The sequence below is a fragment of the Lutjanus erythropterus genome, chromosome 1, assembly GCF_056507025.1.
Source record: "Lutjanus erythropterus isolate fLutEry1 chromosome 1, fLutEry1.hap2, whole genome shotgun sequence".
In the NCBI taxonomy this organism is placed as follows: Eukaryota; Metazoa; Chordata; class Actinopteri; order Lutjaniformes; family Lutjanidae; genus Lutjanus; species Lutjanus erythropterus.
Window position 1 is genome coordinate 1,296,908 of NC_139317.1, and position 23,563 is coordinate 1,320,470.

General features: G+C 38.7%; 3 protein-coding genes across 4 annotated transcripts in view; all 3 read right to left on the bottom strand.

Annotated features, from left to right (window-relative positions):
* Positions 1–2,585, bottom strand: part of LOC146332434 (uncharacterized) — an 8,599-nt gene extending 6,014 nt beyond the window's left edge. Inside the window, exons 1-2 of one of the 2 annotated variants that reach the window (XM_084711734.1) lie at positions 2,521–2,585; positions 299–396 (exon numbers count right to left, since the gene is read on the bottom strand). The gene's annotated coding sequence lies outside the window, so the exon portion shown is untranslated. The remainder of the gene's footprint in view (positions 1–298; positions 397–2,520) is intronic. The other variant, XM_084711045.1, reaches the window with a different exon arrangement.
* A 2,990-nt stretch (positions 2,586–5,575) lies between these two features.
* LOC146332435 (membrane progestin receptor beta-like) lies at positions 5,576–9,283 on the bottom strand. The gene is made up of 6 exons (XM_084723114.1): positions 9,157–9,283; positions 7,761–8,088; positions 7,535–7,647; positions 7,280–7,436; positions 6,997–7,212; positions 5,576–5,984 (listed from the first exon to the last, which is right to left on the bottom strand). Exons 2-6 carry the CDS (start codon positions 8,043–8,045, stop codon positions 5,673–5,675), a joined length of 1,083 nt encoding a protein of 360 aa, XP_084579240.1. The 5' UTR covers positions 8,046–8,088; positions 9,157–9,283; the 3' UTR covers positions 5,576–5,672.
* A 1,484-nt stretch (positions 9,284–10,767) lies between these two features.
* Positions 10,768–13,457, bottom strand: il17a/f2 (interleukin 17a/f2). Its single transcript, XM_084723921.1, has 3 exons — positions 13,425–13,457; positions 11,639–11,811; positions 10,768–11,149 (listed from the first exon to the last, which is right to left on the bottom strand). The coding sequence occupies exons 1-3, from the start codon at positions 13,455–13,457 to the stop codon at positions 10,915–10,917; spliced, it is 441 nt and encodes a 146-aa protein (XP_084580047.1). The 3' UTR covers positions 10,768–10,914.
* Positions 13,458–23,563: the final 10,106 nt, after the last annotated feature.

Consider the following 23,563-nt stretch of genomic DNA (forward strand, 5'->3'; position numbering starts at 1 on the left):
TGGAGGGTCAAAGGTCACAGTCACCTGTCAACCTGTGAGAGAACTCATATAAAAGAAACTGCAAAAACTACAAACATTAACTCCAACACACATCTACAGAAAGACATAATTATCTAGAATGGAAATACTTTCCTCCCAGAACACAAACTGCTCTTTAAACATAATGGACTTTAAACATGAGGTCATATTTATTTATTAACATGTTGAAATAACACTGTGTGTGTGTGTGTGTGTGTGTGTGTGTGTGTGTGAGAGAGTGCGCACATGTGTGTGTGTGCAGTGAGTCATGAAAACTAACCTGCTGTGTGATGTGTGATGTCAGTTCCTGTTCAGTTTACCTGTCAGGTGTTCTCTGTCAGCTCAGCTCAGCAGCAGTTTAACCATCCTGACTGACTCCTGTCAAACACACACATACACACACACACCTGAAGCTCATCCCACAGGTGTGTCACATCCTGACACTCCTCCAGATAAATTATATTTATCTACTAAAGTGTTATTTAAATGAACAATTTGAGAAAAAGTCTCATTCACTGTCAGGACAGAGAGGGAACATTACATTACATGTTAGCTGACTTGAGTTTTATTAGAGTTGCATAATTAGGATTCAAAAAAGTAACTGTATAAGTAATGAGATTACAGATACATTTAGTAACATAATAATGGGATTATTATCAGGATAAGAACTTCATGAGTCTCACAGCAGCTCTCTGAAAGCAGCTGATCTGACAGTCACTTCATCATCATAAAAAAAGTTTCACTGGTGGAAATTTAACTTTATTTTGTTTTTAAATCAAAAAAGAGGAAGAAACATAACAGATCAGTGACAGTTCAGCCTTCAGCTGTGAAAATACTGTCACCATCCAAGAACTCAACATGAACTCATTTCAAGAAATATTTACAGGTCAGAACAACCACTAATGTTAGCTACAAAGACCAACCACTAACCGCTATTGTTAGCCACACAGACCAACTGCTAACTGCTAATGTTAGCTACACAGACCAACTGATAACGTTAGCTACACAGACCAACCGCTAATGTTAGCTACACAGACCAACCGCTAACCGCTAATGTTAGCTACACAGACCAACTGATAACGTTAGCCACACAGACCAACCGCTAACATTAGCCACACAGACCAACCGCTAACATTAGCCACAAAGACCAACCGCTAACCGCTAATGTTAACTACACAGGCCCAACGCTAACGTTAGCTACACAGACCAACCGCTAATGTTAGCTACACAGACCAACCGTTAACGTTAGCCACACAGACCAACCTTTAAAATTAGCCACACAGACCAACCGCTAACCGCTAATGTTAGCTACACAGACCAACCGCTAACGTTAGCTACACAGACCAACTGCTAACATTAGCCACACAGACCAACCACTAATGTTAGCTACACAGACTGCTTGCATTAGCTACACAGACAACCACTAATGTTAGCTACACAGACAACTGCGAATGTTAGCGACACAGACCAACTGCTAACACTAGCTACGCATACCAACTGTAAATGTTAGCTACAAAGACTAATTATTAATGTTAGCTACACAGACAACTACTAATGTTAGCTACACAGACCAACTGCTAACATCAGCTACACAGACTAATCACTAATGTTAACTATACAGAAATACAGTTAGCTACCTAACCTAATGTTGCTAACAGAAGCCTCAAATAAGTTACAGCGGTTTACTTGTTTAAATTTGAGTGTGAATAACATGATGATACTTAAAAAGTAAATTTAAATATGAACAATCACTGCTATGAATCTAAACTAGCATTCACACAAAGGAAGGTATCAGAACACATTTTTAAAGTAACCGTTTGAACCCCGGCTACTGATGAAGCTTCAGCCAGCAGCTGGTTAGCTTAGCATGAACACTGGAATCAGGGAGAAACAGCTAGCATGGCAACAAAAGGCAACAAAATACAACTGCAAACATCTTTAAAGCTCCATAATTAATTACGTGTCAAAGTATTTGTTGACTTTATGAAACTGAATTCTGGGACATTAATCCACTGTAGAAAGACAAGTGTGTTGTGTATGACAGTCTGTCAACACAGGAATCATTACATGTAGGCTGATATACTGTTAAAATAACTTTAAATATTAACACACACACACATACAGTATGTTTAGATCATACATCTTATATGTCTGTTTGTTTATCATTACTACAGTTTTCTCCTTCAGAATTACTAATATTATATTACTCTTTAATAATCTCTATACACTGTTCTGTGGTATCTCATATTCTATAAAATATGCAACAGTTGTCCTGAATAATCTCATAAAATAAGTCTATTTGGTGAAATATTAGTTTTATTGCCCTTTATGATTTTATTACTGTGTTATTAACATTGGCATGTTTAAATAGCTGCAGACAGCTGAAGGACAGAACCACACTCACACTGTTAAAGACTTCAGTTCAGATCAAACACAACAAAATATCCATGTTAACTCGTTAGATTAACAAGTTTTGATCAAGTCAAAGTAAAATGAACTGACCTGTGTGTCGACGGTGCAGACAGCTGTGAGTCCAGGTCCACACTGAGTGTGTGTGTGTGTGTGTGTGTGAGGAGTGTTCCTGCTGCAGGTTTACACATTGACAGACTGAACAAACACTGAGACGCTGTTTGAACTGCTTAAAGACACACACACACACACACACACACACACACACACACACACACACACACACGCACACACACACACACACAGACAGGAGACACATGGTCTTCTGGTTCTCTGTCCCACCCAGAGTCTGATGAGAAGACATCAATTTCATCTCTGTGCCTCCAGTGGTCAGAGTGTTTAGCCTAGCTTAGCATAAAGAGTGGTTGCAGGGGGAAGCTGCTAGCCTTGGTCATTAAAAGACAAGATTGTACCTCATTAAAAAAATTAAAAAATAAAACAAAACATAACAGTAACAAACAACAACAACAACAAAAACATGTGAAAGTGGGTTGATTTATATGTTATATATTTTTAGTTGATCATCTTGTACTAAGCTAAGGTTTGTTAGCTAGAGCTAACAGCACACTATGCGCTAACCTCATAGCTTACTAAAGCTAACTAAATACAGATGAGCTACATACATATTTTGTCAAAGCCAAAAATATTAATATTTCATTAAGTAGACGAACACTCACATTTTGGGAAAACTACATGCAGTCCAGGAAAGGTCCAAGTCATGTTTGGCCAAGCTTAGCTTAGCACAAAGAATAGAAGCAAGGGGGAACTGCTAGCCAAGCTAATTCATCCTGTAATCAGCTGGGTTTTGTTGGCTAGAGCTAATAGGACATAGGAGCTAACTCGATAGCTTTTTCTCCAAGAACTAAATACAGATGAGCTACAAAAATGTTTTTATCAAAGACAAAAACATGATCATTTCATTACCTAAAAGAACACGGTGACATTTTGGGGAAAGGGACAAGATGTGTTTAGCCTAGCTTGGCACAAAGAATGGATGCAGGGAGAAACTGCTAGCCTGGCTTCTTCTTTCTTGTAAAAGCAACCATGATCCGGCTAATGTTAGCAAAACACTAGCTAAATAGTTAGCTGTTATTAGCAACATGCCAGCTATCTAGCCAGTTAAGATCTGTGGAGGTTTTGGGACAAAAATCACTCAGTCAGGGTTTGGAAAAGATCTTGGTTTGGGTGAAAATAATTGCAGATCTCAGGTCCCCTTCTCTGTTTCCCTGTACTTCCAGTTTTTTGTGCTAAGCTAAGCTAAACACTATGCACTGCCAGGAAATTGACTTTGTCTTTTTCAATTCAGTGATCATATTTTTACTTTTGATTATTCAGTCTTGTATTTTAATCAGCCTGCTCTGTATGTGTCCCCTTATTTGATTTTTAAATTTTTTTTTCTTTTGTTGGTTTTATTAGTTGTGAAGGACTTTGAACTGCACTAAATCTTATGAAAGGTCCTGTAAATAATAGTAGATAAATAATAGTTTGATTAATGAACTGTCCTGAACACATTCCAGCTCAGAGGATGAACCCCGACCGACCTTTCCTCTAGCGCCACCCACAGGACAAACGTTAGCTCTGCGACTGTTAGTAATAATTAAATCATCAGGATGTGGTTTGTTCTGTTTTCCTTTTTGTGTCTGGTGTTGTTCTTTTTCTCTCCTTTCAAACAGAGTATTTGGTTCCCAACAGTTCATATCGCTGCATGTCAGCTCGCTCTGCCGTGACAAATAATAAAACTGCACATGGAAGGAGTGTTTCTAGTTTTTATGGCAGTTCCTTTGACCACAGCAGCTGGAGCCGATAAGCTCATTAAAGCCCAGATCAAACTGAAACTGGAACATTATCAGCTGCTCCACCCAAACACTGCAACTGACACTGACTGCATGACCGGTGGAGCGAAGCCTGCAGAGATCTGAGACGGACAGATAACAACATTTACTGTGCGATAAAAAACTTCAGTGTAATGTCATGTATTGTCCCTCATGTGAATAGTTTGAGTTTTCTCTGCAGATGTTTGGAGATCTCTTGGGATTTCTGCCTCCACCCAGTCACAGTTGAGATGAATGGGGTTGTTATGTTGCGCTCGCAGCATTTAAAATAATGCACCTGTTTCCTTTGCAAACTATTTTCTCCTAAAGTTGGAGGTGTGACACCACAAAATTTGGTTTTGATCTGATATCTTGCAACACCATCACTGAGATAACTGATATCAACACTGACATACTTTGTGTTGTTGAAAGCAGCCAATGTGCACCATGTCAGTGAAATATGTCATAATTTACTATTCTGCACCAGCCTGGTCTCACCAGATAGCACATGACAAGCACGCCACTGTCCTGTCCTGTCCTGTCCTGTCCTGTCCTGTCCTGTCCTGCATACCATTCAAAGACATTTAGTCTGTACTGACTTATGCAGAGCAGGTGATGTAATGTAAAAAGTGACCATATATAGACGAAGTCTTGCATTGCATTTCTCAAACCAAGAGATCTGTCTCGTCACTTGAAAATCTTTTCTCTTTGTTTCCTCCTGGTAACTCTGCCGTCATGCTGCCAACCTGCTTCATAAAGGTGATGAGAGCTGGCTTTCTGATTGGTTTATTGCACGTTTGGCCTAGACTCACCCATGAATTAATCAGGGCACTTGGGCACAGCTGATGGGTGTGGTCACAAATCAACTTGTGCTTTAGATCAGCATAAGATCGGCCCTCAGAGATGCAGCTTTGTTTGGATCATTACAAAATTACCTCAACATGTCCTTTCAGATTCGGTAAACTTAAAATTTTAAGGCAGCCTGGATACTAACCTTTTTAAAAGTTAAAAGAGATAATTTATTTTTACAGTGTACCACTGGTTAACCTCCCGTCCTGACAGTGAACAATTTTTGAAATACAGAATATTTCTTAAAAATTCTCTCAACAAAAGATTACAGAACAGCAAAACTTTTAGTTTATTTCAAAACTTAAGGATTTGGATATAATTCAAAACTGAAAAAAAAATGATGAGAATACCTTGAAATTCTGAGTTTTCTTAATGCATTTTTTTACAGTGTAAACACACACATGCACATACACAAACATTCACACTCCTACAAAAGTTCATGTTTCTCTGCAAAAATGTTTCAGTAATGCAAAGAAAATCCCTCAACAGTTTGTGTACATTAAGTCTCTTCTTCTTCTTCTTCTTCTATCGTTGCTCTTTCATCAGCTGAGCTCGAGCCCGCCTCCTCATGGCGAGCGCTGTCATCGCGCAGCAGATGGTCAGGCAGGGGAAGGAGGCGCAGGCCAGCAGGAGGTGCTCCTCTCCAAACTGCCTGACCAGCGCCGGCCGCCGCAACAGGAAGTCATGGAACAGCGCCTCCTGCTGGGCCAGCGTGCAGAAGGACAGCAGGATGTGGAAGAGCTGGTGGGCGTGGCCGACGATGTCGAAGCTGCCTGGGGAGAAGCGCTCAGGTACGGGACAAGAGAAGAAGAAGGCTGACAACAGAAACAGCACCACCTGGTGGAGAAACGATAGAAGACAGTTAAAGGCCAATCAGAGAAGAGCATGTTGTCAATTTGTTTCCTGCATTTAACTAACAACTAGCTTCTTCCATAAAGCTGAGTTTGTTGTTTATTTAGAAAATGTAATTATCATTTCAGAAGACTCTTGTTTTGGCACAGAGCTGATTAGATCTCTTCCAGTAATTAATTAATAATTAATTAATTAATTAATTAATTAATTAATTAAGTAATTCATTTAATTCCAACTATTAACCACCATAATGTTTAATTTATTGTGTTTATACAAAATTTCATGAAACTTGGTTAAGACTTACAGTCAATTTTAGATGATGATTGCATCCCTTGATACACACACTTCCTGTTGTGCTACATGTTCTACATTAATTTATAGACCCCAAGTTCATACAAACATTCTAACTGATCAATAGATATTCTGTAGGGGTGTAACGATTCGCTCGTGCGTCCGATGCATCGGACTTTAACGTGTTAGATACGAGTGCATCGGTTCAGACGGCCCAGCAGGTAACACTTCACTGTTCCTCCACACGGATCTAAACCACAGCACTCTTCATATGAAACACGGCAGCTCATCATCTTACTGCAGAAATACTAAAATTTTCTCATTTACACATGAGACTCATAATAAGATATAAACATCACTGTAATGTCTCTATAATAATCTCTCTGTCTCTACTGTTGCTATATTTAGTAAAACGATCAGCATTTTTTGACACTGACATCAGTCTACAGATGGAGCATTAACTGGATCAGAATGTAAAGACTGACACACTGCATTGTCTTGTTTCGTATCGTGACAGAGCTGAATCATATCGAACCGAATCGCTGGCCACTTACAGATTTATAAAATATCGTATCGTTGAACGTGTATCGAGATACGTATCGAATCGTCTCAGTCAGTGAGATACACACCCCTAATATTTGGATATATCACTAATCAATAAAGAGGTAAAGTCATAAATAAATCGATGGTGAGTGAGAAGCTCCACCTGCAGGACATGCAGTGGCAGTGCAGAGTTGCTCGTCCAGCTGTGGGTGGAGAGTCGGTGGGCGATGGGGCTGATGTCCAGCAGGTATGCCACGCCCATTGGCAGCACTTGGCACAGCTTCCTGTGGAGCGGGTACGGCCGCCGGAAACGAAGCTTGGCGTAACAGCAGGCAGCACAGGAGAACCAGGCGAGGACGGCGGCGGCTGGGAGGAAGACCTGCCGGAAATGACAACATCAGTACACCTGATGTCATGTCACTAAGGATGGATGTGAGAAAACAGACCTGTCCCAGCATGCTTTGCGTCCAAGTGGGGTCAGCGCTGTACAGGCACAGAGCCAGAGCGCAGCCATACTGGTAGATGGCCACGCCCACATAGTCCAGGAGGAACAGCGAGTAATGAGCCTCCTCTGAGTGAGACTGCAGCAGGTGAGCCGCAGCACTGAAACAGATTTATAATTCATCAGTCTGGACTAAAGTTATTTAGACTATTTAAAGAAAAAAGATAATCTGAAGACGTCAATCTTTTCGATGGCTCACCTGCAGCTCAGGTATGTGACGGCAGAGAGAACGTAGAGAACCAGAGGCAGCGAGGAGGCGTCCACAGAAATCCCCTGACCTTCAGGACCCTGCAGCCGAAAACCCAAGATGCCCTGAGGAGGTCAAAGGTCAAACAGCAAGAGGTCAAAGGTCAGACAACAACAGGTCAAAGGTCAGACACCAGGAGGCCAAAGGTCAGACAACAGGACATGTAACAGGTCAGTACCCCTCCCTGCAGGATTGTGAACATCATGAACCTCATCACCACGGTGACGGCGGCCAGCAGGTGGCTCCACACGTTGATGGTCTCGTTGTGGATCTGGAACAGACTGAGGATGTAACAGCGCCATGACAGGCCCACAGGACGGTACCCGGACAGAATGAACCGCTCCCGGAACAAAAGGGGGACGTCCACGTCTCGCACGGTGGGCGGAAGGGACGGGAGGAGACGGTCCAGCAGGGGTAGGAAGGTGAGACACAACGAGGGAGGGGTGAACGACACCCGAGGCATGATGGGAGATTACCCAGAATTCAACTCTGTGTTCTGTATGAAGCTGAAACAAGTGAAAGAACTCTCAGAATCAGGTGTAGACGGGGTTAGACAGGTGTGTTTGGTGATAATACATGTGAGCTGGGGTTAGACAGGTGCGTTTGTGGGTATACAGGTTACACAGGTGTTGTGGTAGTTATACAGGTAGAGTAGTGGTTAAGTAGTGGTGAGGAATGGGTAAGACAGGTGTGTTGGTCATACAGGTGAGTAGGGGGTTATGCGGGTGTATTAGTAATACAGTGGTTTGGACAGGTGTGTTAATAACAGGTGAGAACAGGGTTAGACAGGTGTGCTGTGGTAATACAGGTAGGTAGGAGGTTACACAGGTATGTTGGCACTTAGACAGGTGGGAAAGGATTTAAGAGAGGGGCAGGAGGTTAGACAGGTAAGTGGTTTCACAAGTGGTTAAATTTTAACAGATAAGTTGGGAGTTTTGACAGTTTGGCACAGGTGTGCTGGTGGTTATACAGGTGAGTTTTTTGGTTGTATAGGTGAGTACGAGGGTAGACAGGTGTGTGGGTAGTCATTCAGGTAAGGAGTGGTTAGACAGGTTAGCAGGCAACAACAAAACATTCTGAATTCACTGCAGCTCTGACTGACTTCTTCTCCACAGCAACAGCAGCTGAGGCTCGTGGGTAATGTGGTATTTTTATTTTTTTTTTTAGAGCAGTTTGGTAAATTGACAGAAAAAAGTGATTCCTGAGAAACAAAATAGAAATGATTCAAACTGAGGCTTAAAGTTCCTGATTTCATCCACAGACAGACTTCCTACTGCAGGTCTTCAGGTGAGAAACTGTCAGTGCAGATTTCGCAGAAAATTGATTCTGGGTCTCTTTCATACACGACCACGTCCAGGGAAAATGCTGGAACATTTTGAATTATAAATTTACAGCAGATAAAAATTTATTTTGTAATCAGTTCATTTATTGAAGTTATTCTGATTAGCTGATGAAGAAAAAGGAGGATGAAGATGAAAATCTGTGTTTTATTTGTCCTGTTATTCTTCTGAAAAATGTCAAATCACAGCCAGCAGTATGAAGGTCAGAGGTCACAGCAGAAGAATCAAACGTACCTGAGTTCTTCAGACAGGTGAGGACGTCAGGACGGGAGCTGCCGCTGCGCTGCAGGAGACATCATTTTATTCTATTTTATTATTTTCTGTTCTGTCCGTGAGACTCCTGTTCACTGTTCACAGTCCCGCAGAGTGGCCACTGTCACATGGATGGTGACACACACACACACACACACACACACACACACACACACACACACACACACACACACACACACACACACGCTAATCTCCACAACGTGCTCTTGTTTTCAGCTAATTTGAGCTGATTTCAGTCTGAATGAGGATTTTCAGACGTCATGAGACTCAACACACTGCTGACACACACACACACACACACACACACACACACACACACACACACACACACACACACACACACTGATACACACTAATACACGCCTCACTGCAGCACACGTGCTGTTACACTCACTCGTTCACTTGTTGTGCTAAGATGAATTTTAAAGGCCTTTTTATTCCATAAGCAAAAATATATTTGACTACATTATTTTTCTCTCAGTGATTCTATATCTTCATCAGAAATATCACTCATAAAAAACAGTGACTGGACACAAAATTATGATTATAACAAATGTCTAATAAGCAAAGAAAGAAACATTTAAAATATCGCAAAGAGGTTTTCCTGCTTGGCTAAAAGCAAAATGTGACAAACATGAGTTTATCAACCAGAAAACTTATATTCACAGAACAGAAGTGGATGGAAACAAACATTTGGTTTTATTTTGTAAACTTATTTCTTTAACAGAAGCAGGACAGCTGTTTTTCCTCTGTGTCTTAATTAAAATAAAATATAACTACCCAACAGTTTACAAATATATTAATAATAGTATAATAATATGACATGATTACACATATAGATAATAATAAATAGATTATTAATCCATTAGTCGACTGAAAGAAAATTATTTGGCACCTTTGACCTTTAAGGCTATTTATACTTTTACTTTTACTCAAGTTAAATTTCAAATGCAGCATCTGTTTCTTGTGACAGAGTGTTTTTACAGTGTAGTTTCAGAACTTTTACTTTGTGATGTGAAGAAAAGATCCACGAGTGAGACGTTCTGCTCCTGAACACCGTAACAAAACAGCTCAACTGGCTGCAGAGAAACACCTTGATTTATACAAGAACATGACCTTGTTGTTTAATTATCCTTCATTACTACAGATGATGTCACAATTTACATTATATGTTTTCATCTAAACATACACAGGGTTTATACACTGTAAAAAATAGTTGAGATCACTTAAAATACTCTTAAGATTTGAAATAAAGTTTAAAAAGTTTTTGCTGACCTTTAATCTTTAGTTGAGTTAATGTACTTTTCTTCTTTAGATACATTTGAATGTTTCAGTTTTAGAAACCTGACTTGTCTGTTTTAGTGCCTGAAAAATTAAATAGTTTTAATTGAAAGTATTAACAGTATATTTTAAAGCACAATCTTTAAAGTGTCTAAAATTCAAGGCTTTCAGTTTCTCTAAAGAAGAAAAGTAAATTGTCTCGACGTAAGATCAGCAGTTGGTAAAATTTTTTCAAAACTTAAGAATTTGAGTTGGACTCAAAAGTCAAAAATCCATCGTCTTCTGTTTCTCAACTTTTTCATTTTTACAGTGTACCATTATGGAGTCCAGAGAGTTAAATCAAATATTAAATTATAAATTAAATGACTGAAATCCTGTTGGTGTTTCAGGTTGAGATTCAGGTGGTTCTGGTTCGGTTCTGGTGGTTCTGGTTCAGGTTCAGTTCTTGTCAGTTTTGGCCCAGACGCAGGTGCAGCCGACAGCCACAGATCTGTATGAGGCGGTGTAGCAGCTTCCTCCGTCCTGCTTAGTCAAGACCAGGACGTTCTGGTAGACAGGGACCGAGTTCAGGTTGTGTCCGTCCGTCTGTCCCGGGTTTGGACTGGAACAGAAGATGTCGCTGCACTCGGCCTCCCAGAGGGTGGAGGGGATCCGGTTCTTCACCGTCGACGACCTGAACACAGAAACACAGAGTCTGAGTCAGTTTACAACGAGACTGTGACGGTGTGGGGACAAAAATATGGCTTTGAAAAGTGAGAGGGACGTGGCCCCCCGTCCCCAGTGGACATTTTCTCTGGATAAATCAAATTAGTTTAGTTTATTTATTTGCACAAATAACAGGACAGAAAAAAAAACTCCAAATGAAAACAATCAGTTTTCAGCTTTGTGGATTAAAAAGTTCAGTATTCTGTCTGTGAGATCTTGTGTAGAAACATAAAGTCAGACAAAATGAAAGTGAAGTAAAGAACAAAATAAGTAAAGTACCTGACAGGTCATTAACAGGTGTGAATTTATGTGTGCAAAAGGTGCAAAAACATTTTGGTGTGTGCTGAAACAAAAAATTGTTATTTCACTCCATGTGGAAGCAAAAAAAAAAAAAAAATCATTACATTCACTCATTCATTGGTTCATGTATCTGGTGTGTGTGTGCTGTCAGACTGACCTCCAGTTCCACGGAGACAGAGATCTGCTGTGGATGTTCCCGTTTCCCGCAGATGCGGAGACGACTTCTGACGAGAACGTCAACATGGAGTCACAGCCAGGAGGAGGAGAAGGAGGAGGAGCTTTAACCCTGGAGGAGGAGGAGGAGACGACCCACAATACACTGCAACAAACCTGCAAAGAGAAGAGATGATTACTGTAAACTGAAAGGACTCCATGTGATAAAGGGTTAGTACGCAGAATATTAGATGCATTTGTCCTGAAAGTTAATCTTCGACAGGTCAAACATGGCGGTGTCTCACAGCTGCTGAGTTTGACCTTAAATCTGGGCAAAGTACGACTCTGAGGTTTGAGTGTGGTTACAGTGATTCAGAGTTTTAAAAAAAACATGACAAACCTGTTTTATTGACGGCTCTGTTTTATAGCGACACTCTAGAGAAAAGTTTGGTCTCATTTCAAACTGGTGCATCTGCAGATTAATTCCATGATGCCCTAAAGTCAGACAACGTACAAGACGAATAAATGCCTGTTTTGTTAGTTTTACTGCTGTATCCTCTAGTAGTCTGAAGTCTGATTTTCATGACATTTGTTTTTATAAACATGAGAAACTGAATGTGATCGTTGTTACTTGTTGGAATAAATTCAGTCACTAGATAAATTAATAACAAAATGATCTAAATAAATGATGAAATGTTCGAAATATATAACAACATGATCTAAATAAATAACGCAGTATTCTGCATTAATAAAATTTTCTAAATAAAGAACCAAATGATCCAAATAAATGAGGAAATGTTCTAAATCAAAGACAAAAATGTTCTAAGTAAAGATCAAGGTTTAAATTGAGAAGTTTGGACTCATCGGACGACTGGTTAAATTACCATGACACCTTTATTTGCATCATAAAGAAAAGCGTCTCTATACTTTACAAAAACACTGTAATCAGATCTCTGCTGGTTGCATCTGGCGGTTGTGTTGGCGTCGCAGTAATTTCACTGTTCTGAAGTGTGGCTGAACCAAAACAATAAAAGCTGCAATATCACTCAGTGAAATTCAGTGGGTGATGTGAAAGCTTGCATTGACTGGAAAAATGTTCGAAATATATTAATGTGTTGATTAATCATATGAAAACAACACGTTTGGTGTGCTAAAGCCCATTACTCACATCTTCAGTAATGAAGACAAATAAGTCAACTTTTATGCAGATGATACACAATTATATCTTCCCGTCAAAACTAGTCCGGTTGTCCTTAATGGTTTTTTCATCTCAAACGGACAGTTCAGATTAGGTGTGATTGTATGAGGTTCTTCTCCACAGTCAGCGTGTCAGTTACAGTGGATGGAGGTCAACAGTTTGGAGAAGCAGCAGGAGCACCGGTTTAGGATGCTGAGCTAACATGCTGCTGTGGACAGGGTCAGGGTCAGCAGCAACACGTGTTTTAGATGCCTAAAAATAGCATGCGCTATATTTATGATACTTTCACAACTTTACCTTGCTGTGAGACTGACCGTTCTGATGGGAAACCACCGTTATATAAGACAAATATCACTGTCACCAAACTTCATTTGCGAAATCAGTCATTTTACCTCACCGATCGTGGGAGTTTTTGGTTCACCGCTGCCTCAGTCTGTTAGTTTGTTCTTGTTTTAAAGAGTTAATTTTACTAAAGTCACAGAATATTTGAATAATCTGAACTGTCTGCAGCAGATTTTAGGTCTAGAGGCGAGATAAATCATCACAGATCAGTGTATCATCAGTTCATATTGTTAATAAAGTTGGTTCTCACCAGCAGAGTGAAGACGCTGTGTCTCAGTGTCATGTTGTCGTTGTGGTCTTGTCCAGCTTCTGTTTCTGTGTCACTGCTCTGAGTTCAGTATTTATGAAGATCTGTGACCCTCAGATCTGATAAGAGCAGATCTCAGAGCTGATAACCACACGGCTGAAACGAGGGGGAGATTCCTGTTATCTGTCTAATCCATGTCAGTGATGAGAGTGATGACACGTTTTCCTCACTGATAACATCACTGACAGACAGATAAGTCAAACAACAAACTTCCTCTAGTTCACACCCACTGCATTCTCAGTATCTTTGAATTTTGGGAATAACGGTTCTAAAACAAAGCACGCCATCTTTGCGTAGGGGATCTCTGGGGGGATGGGGGGTGTTGGGGGGTAGCAGGTCAGCGGTGTTTGCCACGTAGAAGTGATTTACATCATCTGAAAGCTGGAAACCTGAAGAGGTGCAGATCAACACAGTGTGTCCAGTTCTTCTAGTCCTCAATGTGTACAAAATTAATGTGTTTAGCTTATTCAAATTCTAAAAGTTTAGCACGTATGATGGAAGTATTGTCTTTCCCATGATGCTCTACTATGTATAATAAATTGTTACAGCAGTTTTTGGGTTAATCACACAAGAATTGGTCAGAAATCCCACCAAACCACCACATTAAGACACCAAGACTGAAAAGCAACAAGTTCAGTACATGTAAAAATATCCTCAAGGACAACTAAGGTGAGGTATAATTGCATATCATCTGCATAAAAGTTTACTTTTGCGTCTGTATCATGAATGATGTGACAAAGAGGAGGCCTGAGGAAAAGAACTGGGCCGAGAATCAAACCCTGAGGTTCACCACAAATACATTTACAAGTGCAAAAGCTGTTCCTGTGACCAGAACCAACAGTGATGTCAGTGTTCTACAGTACATCTGTACATTGTCACAAACAGTGCATCATGCTGTATTTGTATTGATAAGTGAAAGGTTGCACAACACCACGTTTCATTTACTTCCTGTCACTTCCTGTGTGCTCAGTTCTCATAGGTTTCCACAGACATGTGACAAACATCTGTCACTCAGGGCTGTTTATTAGGACAAACGTTACACAAAAATACCGCAAACATTTGGAAGTGATGCAGCAACCCACGTTTTGCATTTATCTGACGTTGTTACTGATGGTTCTTTTAAAGGAATCAGTATCAGTTCCACCGCTTTTTGCTCTTTTTGCTTCGGTAACAGCTGAGTAAGTTTGGTACCTGACAGAACCCCAATCAACTTTCTCTTTTCCTGTTTCCTGTTCTTAGATATGTTGTGTCACAGGGATGCATCAAATAAACTGGAGGAAATAAGATGGAAACAGATGTTACTTCTCTCCAGAGCTGCTTATTATTATTCAGAAAAGGTCAGTGCTATGATTACCTTAACACACCAAGACTATTCCCTTCAAATGAAGGATATCTTTATATACTTTTAGATTTTTACTGTAGAGTTTGTGCAATTAATGAAAATAAGTTTAGCTAAAAAATAAATACACAGAGAGAGAGATGTAATTTATATTGAATCATCTTTGTAGGCATAATAATTGCATTACCAGTGAATATTAAATTAGAAAATGTCCAATTTAATGTGACTTATAAACCACGCCCACTTTTGGTCTTCTATCTGAATACAGACACAAAGACAAATAATGTTGTTGGTTGAACAAATACAGATAATGACATCTATGTGCAACTCTACTACTGAGCTGCAGTCGTCTGTGGTGAAAAGAAAACCACATTTTGCAAATGGTTACACAAGTTAGCCAGAGTCTTGCTATCATTAGCTAACTTAAGAAAAACAAGGATCAATACAATGATGACCCTTTTCTTAGCAGCCAATGGTTGGGCAGGCCTTCTGGGATTTACATCTTCTTAATGTCTAATAAGTCACTGACATGACATCACCTACTTCTGAGCACCAATAAGAATTTATTAATATTAGAATCTGTTGACACTCGTCTTCACTTTTTTTTCTGCTGACGTCAGTCTTCATCCTCATCCACAATGGAATCAATACAGAGACGTATAACTTTAGGCCAGTCATTCTGAGATGAGCTGAGAGGAAACTTCAACTGGATTAATGTGTTTTCATCTTATAGTTCTGATGAAAATCTGCATTTTAAACCCGTTGGAGATGTTTTTTTTTTGTTTTTAATCATTGATTGTTCTCAAATGTGAGATTTTTAAGTTAGATTGAACAGTCAGGCTCAAGTCTGTTCGTCCTGTTCTTGTTAAACTGAGAATAAATACAACTGTACGTCCAACATTTCCTGAAATCAGTCAACAAACTGAGGCTTGACATGAAGATATAATTATGTGTCATCTGTATAAAAGTTTACATTTGTGGTTACTGACAATCAAATCTGAGCAAACTGCACCCAGACAATCCTGATGAAGCAGATTAACTCAGTTATACCTACCTCCCCTTCCTGTTTCCATATATGGAGCTCAGAGAGTAGCGTAGCCTCCTGTGCCGTGGCCCCGCCCCTCGCTGCAGCATCGCAGTGGGGGTGTTGTGTGTGGTTTGGAGCTGTGATGTGGTCGACTCTGAGGGTTTCTATCAGAGCCGTCAGCATCTTTCTCTTCTTTGACCTCGTTTCGCTGAGCGAGAGGAAACCTGAGCGTTGATGCGTTGATCTGATAAATCACCGGGTTTTAATCCACCGCCAGTTTCTGTCAGAGCTGTCAGCAGTTTTTCACACCAACCAGGAAACATCAGCTGAGGCTGCAAAGTCAGCCTGTACACGCTCAGCAGCGCCACCAGGAGGCCACCGGCAAAGTCAGCTGAGCTGAACTTTGTTTTTTTTTACATCTTTATAAGTACTCAGAGAAAATAACAATTACTCAAGTACTGCACTGGTACTTTACTTGAGCATGTACATTACATTTTACTTTATACATCTACAATTCAAATAATATACATTTCATTTCATGACTGTAACTTTAGATTCAGAAAGGATAGAAAACATAAGCAACTAATAAATGATGATGTATTGTTATTAAAATGAATCCTTTTTTGATCCCTCAGGAGAAATTCAAAAGCTTCCCAGCAGTTTACAAAGTTATTAAAAATCAGTTCAACATTTACCCCCTGCAACATTAAAGAAATGAACATCCAATAATATATTTTATTCTGAAGGGGGTCATTCTGCATACTGGATACTTTTAACTTTGGTAAATTATGTTCAGTACATTTAGATGCTAATACTTTTTTTTTTACTTTTACTTGTGTTGACATCAGGACTTCAGAGTACAGAGTATTTCTACAAACATCAGACATAAATGTAAAATGTTTGTAGAGTTGTCACTAAAAAGATATTAAACTAGGACACCTCATGATCATCCCTCAGCTGATGAAATGACATCGTTATTTTATTTGAACTATTTGTCATTAATTTTAGCGTGAGTTCATTTCTGACGTTCATGAGCAAAATGTTTCACATGCATAAAGAAAAACAGGCTCATGATGTAAACAAATATTAAAAACTCACTTTCTTAAAGAATATCTACAGAACCTTGTGTGAAGTGTAATTTAAACAGAAGACAAAGATCCCTGTGTGCACATCAGGAACATCATCATCATCATCATCATCATCAGAAAACAGAACATTTAAAATGAGACTCAGTTTTTGATTTAATCTGTCTGGATGGTTCTGACAAAAACTTGAGTTGTGCTTTAGGAAGGAAACTTTTTTTTTCTTGTAGCAGATTTTATTTGTCAAGTTTGGAGGAGTCAGGGTGGAAATGTTTTGTCAAAGTCTGATATGTAAAATACTAATGAAATATATTTTGGTGTGTTGTAAACCCATGAGGGTTTGGCATTTTGTGTGCATGACATGAAAAAAAAAACAATCAAATCAATCAGTCCGTCTATAAGTTAAAGCGTCGGGACATAAAAGGTAAAGTTTGTCCTGAAGGTATTTTGTTGTAATGTGGTGAAACTAAACTAAAGAAGTTACTTTACTTTATCATTAATACAGTTTATAGTATAATATATAAACTTAATAAAAAGACAAATCCCAACATAACAAGTTATTAGACTTTATCCATCACCTTTAAATGTTCCTTTTAATAGTTCTATTAAATCAATGTTAATCAATGTATTGACATTGATTTTATTCATCCTAATATTGATGTCTGATGACTGATTTAATCCATTTTTTTGTGATACATGTATTTATTGTAGCATGATGTTTATGATGATATTTGCTTTTTCAGTTATGTCAGGTTAAATACATATTTAAGATTTATTGTCATGTAGTGATTTTTTTTTTGTCTGACTGATGATGCATTAATCAGTTTCAGGTGTTGATCAGTCTCAGCAGGCCTCTGATTGGTTGACTGAAGACGGAGGCAGTCTGTATGTCAAAATGTTTGGATGCTCTTATTTTTCTCATTTTCTCTTATTACTATTTCTATATCTCTACTTCTATTCTGTTAAAGTATAATAACTGTATAACATCAGTATATGATGCCTTTACTGTATTTATTCTGTTTTATTAACTATTGTTGTCATTTTGTCTCTGTGTAAATTTGGTGGACTGAACATATTTTTATACACTTTATTATATGTTTATATTTTCTCTTCTGATTGCACTATGCAGTATATTTTTTCTAGTCTTGAAAGGAGTATCTGTAATGTGATTTATTTCTCCACAGGGATCAGTAAAATATTTCTGCTTCTGCAGACTGATGAAGGTCATTTAGGCTGAAATGTTGATATTTAATAAATATATCAGCAGGAAGTGAGACAGTGTGCAGGACTTCCTCTCTGTTCCTACATATAAGCAGTTTTTCAAGTGTTTATTAATCAACAGCACTTTAAATATTTCTAACTTTTCCTGTGAGGAAATATTTTATATTATCACAACTGTGTTTTACTATGTACACCAGTATCCGCCTATAACTACCCATTAATTACATATTTATATACCGATTCTAAATGCTAAATAGGATTAATTAAACATAAAATACAGGATTAATGCGAGACCAAGCTGATTTTACATGTTTGTGGTGCAATTTCCAAAAACAAAGCAAGTAATCAGATTACCAAACAGCAACTGACACAGAGAACCTGAGGCTCAATTTGGTTCTGTTAAACAACATAATGACATTGAATAAACATTTTTTTAATCAATTTATTAGAGATTTAAGTCCCTGCAGACTGACACAATCCAGGGAAGTAATATTTTAAAATCGTTTTCAAACCACTAATCTCTATGTGTCTCTATGAATTAAGAAATATCTGTAACTTCAAATTCATTCTTGTCACAAACAAACAAACAAACAAACAAACAAACTGTACAAGTCAGTGTGCAGTGAAATGTTTTGTTCCCAGACGATTAGCAGCTGTGAACAAGCAGCATGTGCAGAAATCAGTCTTCAGCCAATCACAGCCCCCGAAAGTGTCAACAAATATTTATGAATCTGATCTGTTTCTGTCAGCGAGGGTTTGTCACCTGCACCCACCAGGAGAGGAGGTAAGGAGGAAAAAGAATGAGGAAGGGAAGGAGTTGAGGAGCTGTGGAGGGAACATGAGAGGTTGTTTTTTTGTTGTCGATGTTCCTGGATGTCAGTCAGGTTTGTGGTTGACAGCGACCACAGCAGACGCTCAGAAACCCCCTCCTGCAGCTTCATGAAGGTGTTTCCAGTCACCACAGCAGCAGTGACACCAGTCCTCGAAAGACGAACACCTCCCTGATCAAACAGAACACACCTCACACAGACGATGACACACTCCTCTGGTGAGGACATCGTGATCCGCCTCCTCGCGTCTCTCGGTGGAAACCTGTTGTGACCCCCTTTTGTAATTCATGGTGGGTGGGGGAGGCAAACGTGACATCAGCGTTCCTTTGTACACATTCATTTTCTCTCCTCTCTGCTGGGAATTTATGAATGAAATTCTGAATATTAAAAAAAAGTGTGCTGGGAAAACCGTCGTCAGTGTTCGACTGTTTTCTAAATTAGTCTGCTGTGAAATAATTTACATGACCGTTGTTCATTTAGTTAACTGAAATATTTGTCATTGTTCTCGTCAATGATACGTTTTCATTTTTTATTTATTTAATTTGAACATTTAAAAAATAAAATATGTTTGTAGAAAGAAAAAAATCAGTTCTTTTCAGTTTTCTCCTCTTGATAAAAAACTAATTTATGACATAAATTATGATGAAATCTACTGATACTTGTTGCTTAATGACTCTGTAGATTAACTTTTTTTAAAATATGAAATACAGCTCACACATCATTAATGTCTGCAGATCTGTTAAATTTGTGAATTTATTTCTGTTAATTTTGAATATTGAACAGTAATGCAGATGATTCACAATTCATTTTTTTTCTGGACTGTTTTCAGCGTTTCCAAGATTTCAGAAATTATTTTATTAGAATCAGAAGAATGAAAATAAACCTCACACACCAGAATGGCATTTCTTTAACCTTTTATTTTTTAGGGCCCTGATGGTCTCTAGTTGAGGTCAGCTGATGTCCCACGGGATTCATATGGCGGCCATCTTGAATTGATGTCCACATGAACCATGCTGATTTTCATAATCTGACAACATACGAAGACAAATGAAGTCATTTTTCATTTAATATTGACACCAGGAATCAAATGGAAAGGTCACTGTCTGGTAAAACCACAATGTATTAGTGAAAAATAGGAAAATAACACATTTTAAGCTCCTAACGATGTCAGTTTTGCTTTTGTCTTTCATTGGAGTTTCCCACAGCAGCTAAATTCACATATATCATTTACAAGGTTATCATACTGATGCCAATAAAGAATATGGAGTAAAAGTTATAAAATATTGAATAAAAGTTTGATAATATGGACTTAAAGTCTAAGAAATTGGAATAGAAGTCAGAATATATGCAATAAAAGTTATAGAATATATAATTAAACTCATAATATGATGTGAACGTCTGAAAATATGAGATTACAGTCATGTAATCTTGATGTAGTGTTATAAAAATAAAAAGCAGGTCTCTAGATGAAAACTTTACTGTCCTCTGGTGTCTGAGTCAGTTTGAGATCTTTTTATTAAATAACTTTATTCACTAATTTAATGGGTAAACTATTTGCAATAAAGCAGCTCTGCCTTAATTCATATTCTTCAGATACTTAAACATGAAGCGTTTGCACCTTAAATCCAATATTTATGTATTTATAAATGTATGTAATAATAAATGTCGACAGGAGCATTTTCCTTTGTTGACATACGTCCGTCCATCACCTCGTCTTTATCGCGTTTGTTTGTTTGTGCTTTTGTAAACTTTTTGCAGTAACTGAAGTAAAAACTCTTTTAGGTGTATTCAAACATGTACAAATGAGCCAATAAACTATAAAATGAATTATTTCAACTGAATTTATAAATAATAAGTGAGGCTCCATGGGGTCATGTGATGTGTGCTGAAAGCTGACTGGCTGAGATGTTTGGTGACAACAGCATGAAAAGTCACGAAAAGTCACATTATGACATGAAAATGAACTCTGTTACCACGGAAACCAGATGAAATGCTTATTTATTTATTTATTTATTTATTTATTTATCTATTTAGCAGCTTTGAACGGTTTGAACCTTGGTATATTTACTGCAGATTAAACCCTTAAAATGCTGTGAATTATTTTATTTGTATTAGTCTTTCAAATTAGATTTATTTTGTATTTTTAAAAGATTTTGGAACATTTTATTTTTGAGTCTGACATTTGGTTGCACTGCCTTTGTAAACTTTTTGTAGCTGCTTCTGCTGGAGCTTTAGGCATCCCTCAACATTTTTAGACCCGTTCACTTGATTTGATTTGACGTCTTTAACGTGATCTTTTGCTGTGAGTCTTTTGTACTGTTGTGATATTCATACTGATGTGAGTGAGATTTATTTTGTGTCGTCTGTCTCAGGTTTTTTGGCTGCAGCTCGGTGAAGTTTTCCCGGTTAAGTAAAGTCAAGGAAATGTGAATTTAAAAAGGCTAGACTGTCTCAGACTTTATTCAAACACTGTTTTAATCAGAATAAACAGAGTTGAGTGCAGCGACACTCGTTTCCTTTTACGTCCTGTGAGAAGACGAGTGGACGACAGACACAAACTGACAGGAAGCAGGAAGTCTGTCAGATCACTGATAAGCATCAAACCCATCAATCAAACCAGGTCAGAGCTGCGTGGCAGCGTGGGCTGCAAAACACACACTCTCTCTCACACACACTCTCTCTCTCTCTCTCTCTCACACACACACACACACCAAACTCGACCTGATAGTGATGATGCAGCATTCGGGCCGAGCTGAGTCACAACACGACTGTAAAGCAGGTCAGAGTCTGAAACACGCTAACGTCCTGCATCACATGACCGCTGCTGCAAATCTACAAAACTCCAGCAAGAGGGGACCACGCAGAGAGAGTCAGCGGCCCCCGAGTGACCAGGGGCCCCCAGGACAGGACCACAGTGCTGTCATCCTGTTGCATCAGACACACAGTGACGTTACATCTTGGCGTGACTCAGGGCAGTTTAACTTTTCATCTCTGCTCACCACAGAAGATTAAAATCAGTGACTCACGGCTCAAATCTGAGCTTCTCACAGCAATAAATAAATCTATATCTGACCTGGATATCAATATTACATGGGTTTGCTAAATACTCCATTCTGATGGTTAGTGACATCATTCTAAGGTCTGTTATTTCTGTAAAATAGACCGTTGCTATGAAGAACAGACTGTTGCTATGAAGAACAAACCATTGCTGTGGAAACAGTTCTGATCACAGACTCTGGAGGAACAATAAAATCACTGTTCAATCATTAAATCACTTCAGAATTAATATTTTGTGTCAAAATATTATTTTTTTGGTAAATAACATGCAGGATAATGTTCAGTGAGCAGGTCGCTATTGCAAAATGTGTTGCATAAATGTGTAAAAGTAATTTACAGCTTTGTGTCGGAGTTCTGCATCATCCTGTCAGGATTTATTTCACAATAATGACCTGCTCACTGTACATTATCCCTTAAGCATCTTTTTTATGTTCATCTTGGGAATTTTTGCTTTTTTGCGTATCAGCAGTGATACGTCTCTGTGCAACTGGGAAATTAAAATTATTGTTTATTCTAAGACATATACAAGTGGGATACAAAAGTCTGAGACCGCTTCAAGATACTTTCCTTTGTATTTAATTCAAATGTAATAATATATTACATATATATATAATCTTGTCAATTGAAAAATAGGTCCAAACACGTGAAAACACCTGTGTTTGGACCTATTTTTCATCTGGTGATCAATCTGGCAATAATCTTTGCACTAATCGATCAGTTTTTTGGTTCATAACAATGTCAGAAAATGTTGATCCAAAAAGACGTCCTCAGATGTCTTGTTTTGGAGCGTACATCTGTGCGCTCCACCTGTGATCAATCTGGCAATAGAAGGACACTGATTTCTAATTTTAATTTCTAATTAATCTCTGGGTCATGGGACAATGTGATTATGTCTCTACTTTGGTTTCATCATCAATAAAGATGAATACAACTGATCCAGTTTCTGCAGAGTGTTTTAAGTTTTCACACTCAGACCCCCCTTCAGTAACCGTCAATCTGAGAAAGCGCCTCTAACGATCTGACTCGGATGGAAACTTAAAAGTTCTCCGTAAAGGCGAGGGGAGCTGCAGATTCAGCTGATGATTATCTGGAGGTTCATCACAGCGCAGATGCACAGAAACTCTCTGGATTGGCATCCTGACTTCTTCATTTGTCTGCATGAGGCGTTTGATGTTTGCGCCGTGCATCAAAGGACGCGGCACTTTATGTTTTGTGCTTCACTTAAAGGGGAACTCCACCAATTTTCAACATCAGCATGTGTTTCCAGGTCTTCTACTGCAGGTCGATGTATTAAAAAACACTGCATGAGGCCTTTTATTGATACCATCATCGATTCTGCTTATTGGTCTGGTCTTTAGTGACGGATTGGTCGGTTTTCTGTGTGGAAAAAAGCAGATGTACGCAGGTTTTCAGAGTGGACATAAGCATGCATGTGACTCAGGTGTGCAAAATCTCTACATCTTTTTTCTTCAACTGGAACTGGTTCTTGGTTTCCATCTCTGTCAGGGACCGTTCCTCTCTTTCTT